The sequence below is a fragment of the Chiloscyllium punctatum genome, chromosome 44 (genome assembly GCF_047496795.1).
Source record: "Chiloscyllium punctatum isolate Juve2018m chromosome 44, sChiPun1.3, whole genome shotgun sequence".
In the NCBI taxonomy this organism is placed as follows: Eukaryota; Metazoa; Chordata; class Chondrichthyes; order Orectolobiformes; family Hemiscylliidae; genus Chiloscyllium; species Chiloscyllium punctatum.
The window spans coordinates 62,598,128-62,610,966 of record NC_092782.1 but is presented as its reverse complement, the minus strand read 5'-3'; the positions used below and the strand labels follow the sequence as shown (position 1 = coordinate 62,610,966).

The 12,839-nt window shown below is 44.1% G+C and overlaps 1 protein-coding gene across 1 annotated transcript in view; it reads left to right on the top strand.

Annotated features, from left to right (window-relative positions):
* Nucleotides 1–12,839, top strand: part of LOC140467037 (metabotropic glutamate receptor 3-like) — a 244,433-nt gene that overhangs the window by 151,615 nt on the left and 79,979 nt on the right. Inside the window, exons 3-4 of the mRNA XM_072563086.1 lie at nucleotides 586–1,179; nucleotides 9,694–10,552. Of these exons, the coding sequence (XP_072419187.1) occupies nucleotides 706–1,179; nucleotides 9,694–10,552 (1,333 nt within the window). The 5' untranslated portion in view covers nucleotides 586–705. The remainder of the gene's footprint in view (nucleotides 1–585; nucleotides 1,180–9,693; nucleotides 10,553–12,839) is intronic.

Here is a 12,839-nt window from a genome sequence, read left to right as displayed (position 1 = left end):
TTTGAAATGAATTGTCAAAACGTCAGCAGAGCTTAACTTTATTGGTTGCATTTTGGCAATAACAGAGTTAAATAAAGACCTTTCAGTCTATGCGACCTGGCCAAACTTGCACGTTACACACCACTCAAAAGTGAACCTCTCCAGGATCAGCACGAACAAAGTCCTGTTGGAAATCCAGCACAAGGGTAATCGATCTGATTATTATTATCAGATGTTGTGGAAAGTTTCAGTACCATCACACTGCAAGAGAAGAAAGTCTCTGAAATAAGAGCGGAATTGTAAACAATTATTTAAAGTTACACTATTTGGTGTTGGCTATTGTTCACAGAATTGAAGAATTCTTACAGCATGAAAAGAGACTGTTCATCCCAACATATTTGACCTGGCTCTGCAAATGTGTCCTATGATGTCACAGCTGATCCTGCCTCTGAGATATTTGCAGGGTGTGGATCCTAAGCACATGTTGTATGAGTGATATTTAAGATGTCTGAATGGGTTATCTGTTTTCACAGGAAAATTAAAGAAAAGACAGCTAACTTTAAAAACAAAATTCTAACTGTTCAATTAATTTATTTATTCTTTTAGGAATCAGATCCAGAATGCTTTACAAAATTCACAACTGCTCACAAGAATAACAGCTTTGACATGGCAGCGGATAAAACATGAGTTTTAGCTGTTCCCTGATCTTCCCTCCAGTCAAAGAAAATGCTGAAGATGTCTTCAAAGCTCCAAACAGTTGCCCTGATTCTAATTTCCAAAGGATTTCTGTTATTTTCTTATGGAGAGAGTAATTTTGGCAAGAAGGAAATCAAAATCGAAGGAGATTTGGTCCTGGGTGGACTGTTTCCTGTACATGAGAAAGGCTCAGGAGCAGAAGATTGTGGCAGAGTGAATGAAGATCGAGGTATCCAGCGTTTGGAAGCCATGCTGTTTGCAATAGATGAGATCAATCGAGACACTTACTTACTTCCTGGTGTGAAACTTGGAGTTCATATATTGGACACATGCTCAAGAGACACATATGCTTTAGAACAATCACTTGAATTTGTAAGAGCTTCTTTGACAAAAGTAGATGAAACAGAATATATCTGCCCTGATGGATCATATGCAATTCAAGACAACAATCCCTTAGTGATTGCAGGTGTGGTAGGTGGCTCATACAGTAGTGTTTCTATACAGGTAAGTGGCATATTATTTCAGTCAAACTTAAAATGGATTGCTGGAAGGTCTATATTTGCCAATTGTTTTTCTATAGTGGTTTAAACTCAATGGTAGCTGCATGTGATTTCCAATGCAGAGTCTGTATTTGTTAAATATTCCAGTAATTATTGGATGAGGAAGTGGTGCAGTCGTAATGTTACTGGACTAGTAATCCAGAACGGAGGTAAGAACAATGACTGCAGATGCTGGAAAGCAAATACTGGATTAGTGGTGCTGGAAGAGCACAGCAGTTCAGGCAGCATCCAATGAGCAGCGAAATCGATGTTTCGGGCAAAAGCCCTTCATATTCCTGATGAAGGGCTTTTGCCCGAAACATCGATTTCGCTGCTCATTGGATGCTGCCTGAACTGCTGTGCTCTTCCAGCACCACTAATCTAGTAATCCAGAACCCCAGGTTCATATTCTGTGTTCATACCCCAACATGGCAGATGGTGGAATTTGAATTCAATCAAAATAGCCTAATTATAAACACGAACCCATCTGGTTCACTAATCCTCTTTAAGGAAGAAAATCTACCATCCTTACTTGATCTGGCCTACCTATGACTCTAGACTCACAGCAAAGTGTTTGACTCCTAACTGCTCTCTGGGCAATTAGGAATGGTCAATAAATGCTGGCCCATTTTCTCATGAAAATAAAACATAACCATAGTGTTTTGGATTCCATGCTTCAGGTATTGGTCATAAATCATATTCCCTGTGGTGAATGTTTGAAATTCTCTCCAGAATAATTTGAGTTTGGAAAAGAAATGAAAAAAGAATATTTGGCTTTGTTAAACAAATGCACCTTTCACAGCAGTGATTAATGAAATACCTGATCACAGTGAAATACAGCATGTGATCCAAAGTTACAATTATAATAGCAATTACATTAATAATGATAACAAAATACTTATTTGTACATTGTAGAAGATATCCTGGTTGAAAGGCATATTACTGACTAGCACTTTAACATCTTTATTAGCTTGTTGGAGAATTTTATAAAATCAACCAATGTGAATGAATTATGTTCAGTAAATTTGGATAAAGAACAAAAGACTTGCATTTATATAGCACCTTGACTTGTATAGGACATGTCAGATATTGTTCAGCCAATGAAATACTTGTAAAGTGTAGTCACAGTTATAATGTACAAAATATGGCGTCCAGTTTGGATGCTGCAAGGTCCTACAAACAGAAGTGTAGCAATGGCCAGATGATTTTTCTTTAGCAATGTTGACCGAGAGGTAAGTATTGGCCAGAACATCAGGAGAACTCTCCTCTTTTTTGAAATAAGAACACAGAATATTTTGGGTTGATCTGACAATACAGATGGAATGTTGAATTAATGCCTCAGCTAAAAGACAGCATATCCAATAATGCAACAGTCCCTCAGTCTACACTGGTGCATCAGCCTTGATGTTTGTGTTCCATTTCTGCAGTGGGTCTTGAACCCAAGACCTTTCAACTTCAGAGTAGCAGTGCTACCCATTGAGTTATGCCTAATAAATTGCATTCCTGACCTCAGAACTGGTGTTGACACACAGTTGGTAAATGGGCAATTACACTCCTGTTTGACAATGAACAATCTGGTATTACATTTGGTCACAGCTGATTGAATACTACAAAATGAGAAAGTGATTTTGATTCCTGAGAAGAAATTCAAAGCAAATGAATCTCATTAACCACCTCTTGGATTTGATGTATTGTGAGACTGCTTGAGAGGAATATGAATAAAAGTTGGAACTTTCAATCTTCCCTGTCTCTTTTGTTTCAGAATAAAAGTAATTATTAAGTTGGATTTACTCACATTTTGAGGGTTCTAACTGGTTTTATAGCTTTTTCATTTCTTGTACAAACCTTTTTCAGTTTACACAGATTCCCACACTCACTAAGATTCAACTAACCAGAACATCACAATTTCAAAAGATATCCTTAATCAACCTCAACTAAGTTTCTTTCAGATTTGAATTGATTTGCTTTAATATTGTCATGTGTCCTGAGATTCTATACATGTGCAGTGGGGTAGTGGAACAGATGCAGGATACACTGTTACAGTTGCCAAGAAGGTGCAAAGAGAGATCAACATTAACATTGAAGAAATTCATTCAGAAATCTGATAAGAGTAGTGAAGAAGCTGGTCTTGAACCTGTTGGTACGCTTATTCAAATTTTTATATCTTCTGCCCAACAGAAGAGGGTGAAGGACAATATAACCAGGGTAGGAAGGATCTTTGATGATTTTGACTGTTTTTTTCAATGCAGTAGGAGGTATAGATGGAGCCAGTGGGTGGAAGACTGGTTTGTCTGATGGACTGGGCTGTGTTCACAACTCTCTGTAGTTACTTGTGGTCTTGGGCACAGCAGTTGTGATACCTCACTCTGATGCACCCAGATAGGATGTTTTCTATGGTGCATCTATAAGCGTTATTGTGGACATGCTGCATTTCCGTAGACTCCTGAGGAAGTAGAGATGTTGTTGTGCTTTCTTGACCGTCAACATGGGTGGACCAGGAGAGATTGTGGGTGATGATCACTCCCAGGAACCTGACCCTATCGACCATCTCCCCCTCAGCCCCACTGATACAGACAGGGATGTGGCCTCCACTCCACTTCCTGAAATTAATGACCAGCTCCTTCATTTTGCTGACGTTGAGGGAGAGATTGTTGTCTTTGCACAATGCTGATAGGCACGCTATGTCCTTCCTGTACTCCATGTCATCATTGAGATCTGACCTGCAACAGTGGTGTCATCAGCAAACTTGAAATTGGAGTTGGTGAGAAATTTGGCCATGCAGTCATGAGTGTATAAGGAGTATATTAGGAGCTGAGTATCCTGCATTGTGGGGTGCCTGTGTTGGGGATTATCATGGAGAAGATGTTGTCACCTATCCTTACTGACTGCGAGCTGTTTGTCAGGAAGTCAGGAATCTGATTACAGTGGGGGGGGAGGGGGGGAGCCAAGACCAGGTCTCAGAGTTTAGAGATGAGTTTGGAATTATGTTGAAGATGGAGCTGTAGTCAGTAAGTCAGAGCCTGATGTACGTATCCTTTGTATCCAGATGTTCTAGGGCTGAGTGTAGGGCCAGGGAGATGGTGTCTGCTGTATCAGGAGATGAATTGCAAAGGATCAAGGCACTTTGAGAGGCTGGAGTTGCTGTGGACCATGAGCAACCTCTTGAAGCATTTTCTAAAAGTGAAGGTCAGAGCCACCGGGTGGTAGTCTTTGAGGCACCCTGCATGATTTTTCCTTGACGCCGGGGTGATGGTGGTCTTCTTGAAGCAGGTGGGGACTTCAGATCATTGTAAGGAGAGGTTAAAGATGTCAGTGAATACTCCCGCCAGCTGGCCCATGCAGGATCTGAGTGCATGGCAGTGGACCCCATCCAGACCGGTCACTTTCCATGGGTTCAACCTCAAGAAATCGATCTGACATCTGTGATGGTGACCATGGGTGCGGGGCACCCGAAGCTGTTGGGATAGGTGATATCATTTCACTGACCCTGTGTTCAAAGCAAATGTAGAATGCATTGAGGCTCGTTGGGTAGGGATGTATTGTTGCCTGTAATTCTGTTTGACCTCGCTTTGTAACCTGTTATGTCATGTAAGCCTTGCCACAAATGACATGGTGTCCGTGCGGTTGGTTGGCCTGAGTCTCAAGCTGAGTTTAGTTTTGCTTCTTGGTGTCTCTAATGGCCTTACAAAAGTCGGACCTTGATTTCATATGTATGTCAGGATCATTCCTGATGAAGGGCTTATGCTTGAAATGTCAATTCTCCTGCTCCTCGGATGCTGCCTGGCCTGCTGTGCTTTTCCAGCACTACACTCTCGACTCTGACCTCCAGAATCTGCAGTCCTCACTTTCTCCTAGGTCAGAATCATCCAATATGTACACCTCAGAGCCAAACTTCAGTAAGGAGTGGATCTCCCAGTTCATCCATGGTTTCTGTTTGGAGATAACATCTTTGGCACATGGTCTTCTGCAAGCTTACTGATGAACTCATTTAGGTTGGCTGCTGAGTGCTTGAATAGTGACCAGTCCACGGACTCTAAGCTGTCCAGAAGAAGCCCTTCCATTGCCTGAGACTGAACCTGCACCCCATTCTCTACTGGGTCCTCACACTTCAGTTTCTGCCTGTAAGTGGGGAGGAGGAGCACAGAGTGGTGATCTGATTTGCCAAAATGCGGACTGGAGATGGAGTGGTAGCTGGCTTTGAAGGTTGTGTAACTGTAGTCAAGCATGTTGGGACCTGTGGCAGGGGGAACCGGAGACATGTCGACGGTATTTTGGGAGCATGTTCTTGAGGTTGACCTGGTTGAAGTCACGGGGTACGATGAACAAGACCTCAGGGTATTCTGTTTCATAACTGTTTGTAGCATTATATACTTTCACCAAGTGCACTCTTCACTTCCACATGAGATGGGATGAAGACCGTTGTCAGGATAGTTGACGTGAACTCATGAAGTAGGTAGTACTTTACTGCAAGATATTCTAGATCCAGGGAGCAGTAACTCTCCAAGGTCGCTATGTCTGTGTGCTAGGAAGTGTTCATTAGGAGGCAGACCCCGCTGTCTCTTGCCTTGCCCAAGGATGTCGAACATTCCATCTGGTGAACTGAGAAACTGTCAGGTTGTAAGGCACAGTCTGGTGTAGTGGGAGTGAGCCATGTCTGTCTGAGACAGAGCACACAGCAGTCTCTCAATTCCCATTGGAAGCTGCGTCTAGCTTTGAGGTCATCCATTTTGTGCTCAATGGCTTGGACATTTGCCAGGAGTATACTGGGGAAGGAAGGGACCTGAGGTTTCAGTCTCACCTGAAGCCCAGCATATGTTTACTGGGTAGGTAATTGCTCTCAGTCGATCCTGGGCGTCAGTGAGGGACATCTGCTGCTCCGAGAGGGATGTACACGCAATTGATGGGGTTTTGGGCACCACTCAATCTGGTGTGGTCAATCTGGTCAGGCTTCCTCAATGTCGGGTCACTGTGAGGTCAGCTCTTATTCGTTCGCTGGACAGGCCTCAGTTCCAGGTTTCTGTGGGGAGATGAGATTTGTGGTTCCAGAATCTGTAATCGGGCTACATTAGATAATCAAAGCTCAGCGTTTCCTATCAGTTGAAACTCAGCAAGATTTATATAGATAGTTCATGGTGAAATAATGAGCGGCACGGTGGCTCAGTGGTTAGCACTGCTGCCTCACAGCGCCAGGGACCCGGGTTTGATTCCCGCCTCAGGCGACTGACTGTGTGGAGTTTGCACATTCTCCCCGTGTCTGCATGGGTTTCCTCCGGGTGCTCCGGTTTCCTCCCAAAGTCCAAAGATGTGCAGGTCAGGTGAATTGGCCATGCTAAATTGCCTGTAGTGTTAGGTAAGGGGTAAATGTAGGGGTATGGGTGGTTTGTGCTTCGGCGGGTCGGTGTGGACTTGTTGGGCCGAAGGGCCTGTTTCCACACTGTAAGGTAATCTAATCTATAATCACGTCTAATTCACTACATTATGTTGATATTAGAACTCCTACATGTTAAGAATACCATAAAGAAGTCTGTGTTGCAGAAAGATGAAAAATTGTGATGGGCACAAATCTAGGAATCTTGGATGGAAACATACAGAAACTTTACTATCTCATTCCCAAGTCACTCTCTATTAATACAATATTCATGGAGATTGTGAAAGTAATTTGTTTGATCAAGTAGATGTTTTAGATTTCTGGAGGTGGCTCTTCCATTTACTGTTTAGATTGCCTACAGCATGGAAACAGGCCATTTGGCCCAACAAATCCACACCAACCCTCCAAAGAGTAACCCATCCAGACCCATTTCCCTCTGATTAATGCACCTAACTTACACATCCCTGATGGCCAATTCACCTAACCTGCACATCTTTGGACTATGGGAGGAAACTCATGCAGACACAGGAGGGAATGTGCAAACTCCACACAGTCACCCAAGGCTGGAATTGAACCCTGGTCCCTGGTGTTGTGAGGTAGCAGTGCTAACCACTGAGCCACCGGGGGAAGTATATGAGGTTGGAGCTCCCACTTGCTGTGTGGTTTTTCAGGCAGAATTTGGAGGCAGGGACAGCAACATGGGGTGATCATCCCTCAAACTGTAGCTTCATCCACATTGATGCCTGCCCAATTTTTCTTCATCATTTCCTGCAGTCAATGGAAGCCACCATCTTAAAGTGTCAGGTTGGTGGGTACCATTCTCAGCCTTCAATCAAGAGGAAGTGGGTTAAACATTGGTTCCAGGTGTGAACACAAATCTCAAGGCTAACACTCCACGTGCAGGACTGAGGGGGTGCTGCACTACCTGAGGTGCCACCTTTCAGACAAGATGGTAAAAGGAAGGTCTCTCTACCCTTTAGGAGGATGTAAAAGATCCCATGGAATTATTCAAAGAAGACAAGGGCATGTATTCCCAATATCCTGACTTGTATTTATCCCTCAGTTAAGAGAACAGATTACGTGATCATTATCACATTACCCTTCATGGGAGCACAATTGTGCAAATTGACTGTCTGTCTCCTACATTACAGGGGTGACTATACTTTTAAAGATATTTCATCACCTGTGAAGTGCTGTGAGATGTTCTGAGGTTGTAAGAATAAATGCAAATCTTTCTCTCTTGCCACCCTGAACTGTTTCAATTTATTAAGTGCAGGGGTAATTGGATGGTAATGGTCTATGCCTTGTTATTATGGTCTCCATGCTGGTTACTGATAATCTCACCAGTATAGAAGGGCCATCTGGGGTCTCTTGTGATGCAGTGGTAGTATCCTTACCTCTAGACTAGGAGGTTCAGGTACAGGTTCCACTGGGTCCGGAAGTGGCTAATAGCATCTGTGACAGGTTTCCTTTTGTACGCTGGTGTGGGTGCACTGACCGAGCTAGTATTTACTGCCCTTGAGCAGTGGTAAACTGCCTGACCCTAACCCTATCTCTGTGGCCCATGTTTGACTCACATTACCCTTCGGGAGGGAATTCCACAATTTTGATCCAGCAGCATTGAAGGGAAAATGCTTGGAAAATATCTACAACGGGGATCCAAGCTTGTAAGGCACTGGGGAAAGGGGGAAAATCAATTGAAAGGGCCAAGAACAGACAAACTAGTCCTCCGCCCCACTTTCCCAACCATAGTGACCCGGAGAGTTTTGTTTGGTGTTTCTTTTGGTCCCCATAATAAATTTGCCATCTTCCTTTCTACTATAAAGTGATGGGCTTCTTTGCATACCCCACCACCTCCCCCAACAGGGAACAAGTTGCTGGGAATTTCTGTTCCATATTTGTTTCCTGGAAGAGGAGAGAGGGAATGTGACCAGAGTGATATGTTGTAGTGCCAGAGACAGACAGCACCAATCCCCCTGCCACCTAAGGGTGCAGCCAGACTGCAAGGTGAACCTGGGTGGGGGGGGGGGGGGAGGAGCTGATGATTTGCTGCAGTAGAAAGGTGTTGGTGTGATTGATGGGTGGGCTTTGCAATAGGCAGTCGGTGCTCCCGAAAGAACCTTATTTACTATTCATTGCTGAACTGTTTCTGGAAGCCAGAGGCACACTGTCACTTCATCAAGAACATCCAGACAATATTGACTTTATTTTCAGCCGTGTGAAAAGCAGGAATATTTCTCACTCAAATCATTTCCCACACAGTCCCCCACTGACTCCACACCTGTCCTCTCAATCTGAACCTATCAGTTTAGCTCAGAGTAGGAGCAAACCAATTTGCTAACCTGTGAAACTGTCTGACAAAGATCCCCTTGGTGACTGCTGCACTCAGCCTGATCTTAATGAGACTCTACCACCAGGATGGTTTGGTTTGAACTTCTCCTTTATGTTATGGGGGTGATGAGTGTGTTCACCATCTGCTCCAGAGCAAACAAACATCGTCCAGCCCACCCCCCAGGTTCTGTGACCTCTTAGAGGACCATCCCTTTCTGGCCTCCCATTAGCAGGCAGACCTGCAGCATTCCAGTCTCCATATTCCGAACACTCGTTCCACCTCTGCAATTCCTGGCTCCTCCTTGAAACCAACCCTTTCAACCAAGTGGGAGCGAATTACTGCACAGGCTGGAATCTGAACTGAAAATCAAAAATGCCGGAGATCACAGTGGGTCAGGCAGTATTCATGGAGAGAGAGAGCAAGCTAACACTTCCTCATAGGCCTCCATGGATGCTGCCTGACTCACTGTAATCTCCGGCATTTTTTGTTTTCAGTCTTTGACCAAGTAGTTGGTCATTTGTGCTGAGGAAGGGTCACTGGACCCGAAATTTTAATTCTGATTTCTCTCCACAGATGCTGCCTGACCTGCTGAGCTTTTCCAGCAATTTCAGTTTTTGTATTTTCTCTCCTAATGTTTCCTCCTTTAACTTGACATCCATTTTTAAGCCTTGATAAAAGTAACATTAAAGATGCTGCAGAAATGCAGGTTATTTTTAATGATTTAAAACCATTAAGCACAAATGGTTTGTATTTAATTTATATTTTAATATCATCTACAGGTAGCAAATTTGCTTCGACTCTTCCAGATCCCCCAGATCAGCTATGCTTCAACAAGTGCAAAGCTCAGTGATAAAAGCCGCTATGATTACTTTGCGAGAACAGTCCCTCCTGACTTTTATCAGGCCAAGGCTATGGTAGAAATTTTGCAGTTCTTTAATTGGACTTACGTGTCAACCATCGCTTCCGAGGGCGATTATGGAGAGACTGGAATTGAAGCCTTTGAGCATGAGGCACGTCTTCGAAACATTTGCATCGCTACTTCGGAGAAAGTTGGCCGCTCCACCACAAAGAAGTCCTACGATGGTGTGATCCAGGAGCTGCTGAACAAAGCCAACGCGAGGATCGTGGTACTTTTCACACGGGGCGACGATGCCCGGGAGCTTCTCGCTGCGGCTAGCCGAATGAACGTTTCTGGCTTCACCTGGGTGGCCAGTGATGGATGGGGAGCTCAAGAAATCGTGGTGAAGGGGAACGAGCAGGTTGCCAACGGTGCGATAACCCTAGAGCTTGCCTCTTACCCCATCAAGCAGTTTGACAAGTACTTTCAAAGCCTCCACCCTCGCACCAACAAGCGGAACCCGTGGTTTAAAGCCTTTTGGCAGCAGAAATTTCAGTGTCTGCTCCAGAACAGTCGGTCACATCAAAGGGTGTGCGACAGGCGGCTCTCCATCAACAACTCTAACTACGAGCAAGAGACAAAGATAATGTTTGTTGTCAATGCGGTGTACTCAATGGCACATGCTTTACACAAGATGCAGCGTGTAATGTGTCCAAATACCACCAGACTCTGTGATGCCATTATGCCACTGGATGGGAAGAAGTTATACAAAGAATACTTAATCAAAATTAATTTCAGCGGTAAGAACTTTATCTGTGTCACTGTGAATGTGAGAAATGATTAGACAAAAGTTTATTGTTATTATGCTTTCTTGATCCACTACACTTTTCTGTGCTCTAGATATTGTTTCAAACCACAGTGAGTTGGAGCTTCTAATGCCCTGGGAACAGTATTTCACAGTATTTCATGCTTCGATATCTCTTAGAGTCATAGAGATGTACAGCATGGAAACAGACCCTTCTGTCCAACCTGTCCATGCCGACCAGATATCCCAACCCAATCTAGTCCCAGCCTGCCAGCACCCGGCCCATATCCCTCCAAACCCTTCCTATTCATATATCCATCCAAATGCCTCTTAAATGTTGCATGTTTGGCTCATTATTGCTGCAGGAATGTTACTTGCCTCTTGTCAGCATGGACTGGTTCACTTAGAATCATAGTAATAGAGTCATGCAACACAGAAGGGGCCCTTCAGTCCATTGAGTCTATACCGCCCTATCTACACTAATCCCACTTTGCTGCACTGGGCCCATAGCCTTGAGTGTTATGACATTTCAAGTGCCTCATTCAATTATTTTTTAAAGATTGTGAGGGTTCCCACCTCAACTACCCTCCGAGGCAGAGTATTCCACATCCCACCACCAACCCATCGAGTCTGACCTGCCATTCAATGAGATCATGATTGATCTGATTACTCTCAACTTCACTTTCCTCTATTTTCTCTATCACCCTTGATTCCCATAATGATTAAAAATGATTCCACTTCTGCCTTGAATTTCTTAATGACCCAGCCTCAACAGCCCCATCTGGTAAAGAATTCCACATATTCACTGGCCTCTGGGAGAAGGCATTCAATAGACAAGAGACAATAGGTGCAGGAGTAGGCCATTCTGCCCTTCGAGCCTACACCACCATTAAATATAATCATGGCTGATCATCCTTATTCAGTATCCTGTTCCTGCCTTATCTCTGTAACCCTTGATTCCACAATCCTTGAGAGCTCTATCCAACTCTTTCTTAAATGAATCCAGATACTGGGCCTCCACTGCCCTCTGGGGCAGAGCATTCCACACAGCCACCACTCTCTGGGTGAAGAAGTTTCTCCTCATCTCTGTCCTAAATGGTCTATCCCGTATCTTTAAGCTGTGTCCTCTGGTTCGGCACTCACCCATCAGCGGAAACATGTTTCCTGCCTCCAGATTGACCAGATTCCTCTTCATCTCTGTCTTAAATGTGCAACCCCTTATTCTGAGATGATATCCTCTGGTCCTAGACTGTCCCAGAAAGGGAAACAACCGTTCCCCATCTACCCCGTCAAATCATCGAAGGAGTTTGTATATTTCAATGAGGTCATCTCACAATGTTCTAAATTCAATGAGTATAGGCCCAACTTACTCCAATCTCTCCTCCTAAGGCAATCCCTCTCCATTCCTGGTATTAGCTGAGTGCACCTTGCCTGAGTGCTTCTAATCCCAGTTTATTGTAGGATCTATAACCTTTGGTGACCATGGGGTCTCGTAGTGACAGGAGAACGGTCTGGTGACCCTCACTCAGAAATATAAAAATCTTCAATGAAAACAAATATTACTGAGAAAACTTTGCAGGTCTGGCAGCATCTGTGGAGAGAAATCAGGGTTCATGTTTCAGGTCCCATGACCCTTTGTCAGAATCCTTCCCTGAAGCCAAAGTATTAACGACTCTGTCTTCCTGCAGATGCCGTCAGACCTGCTGAGCTTTTCCAGCAACTTCTGTTTTGTTTCTGATTTCCAACTGTTTCTGACCCAGTTCCTTGGGTCTTTTTTAATATGAAAACCTTTCTCTTTTGGTTGTCCTGCTCAGTACTGGAGGCAGCAACCTTGATTTCTCCCTGCAGTGCCAGCCTCTGAGTGAGGCTGCTTCCTCACAATCTAACAGAGGAACATTAGATTCAGCTGCCACCAACACCAATCTCAAACAAACTTTGGCTCAGAGCATATCCACATATGGTCAATGAACAGGGAACATCAAGCACTGAAACAATTTACCCACAAGGGGCACCACGCCATTGACCACTGCTGAAGGCCACTGACCAACTGTATGCACCTTAGGGTGAGGATGATATTACAAGCCAACAATTTGAGAGATTACAGGGTTCCAGGACTAGGGATCATGGTCTAAAGATAAAAACGAGCCTTCTTAGGACTGAGATGAGGAGAAGCATCTTCACCCAGAGAGTAGGAAGCCTGTGGAAATCGCTACCATAGATAGTGGTTGAGGCCAAAGCATTACATATTTTCAAGAAGGAGGAGATATAGCTCCTGTGGCTAG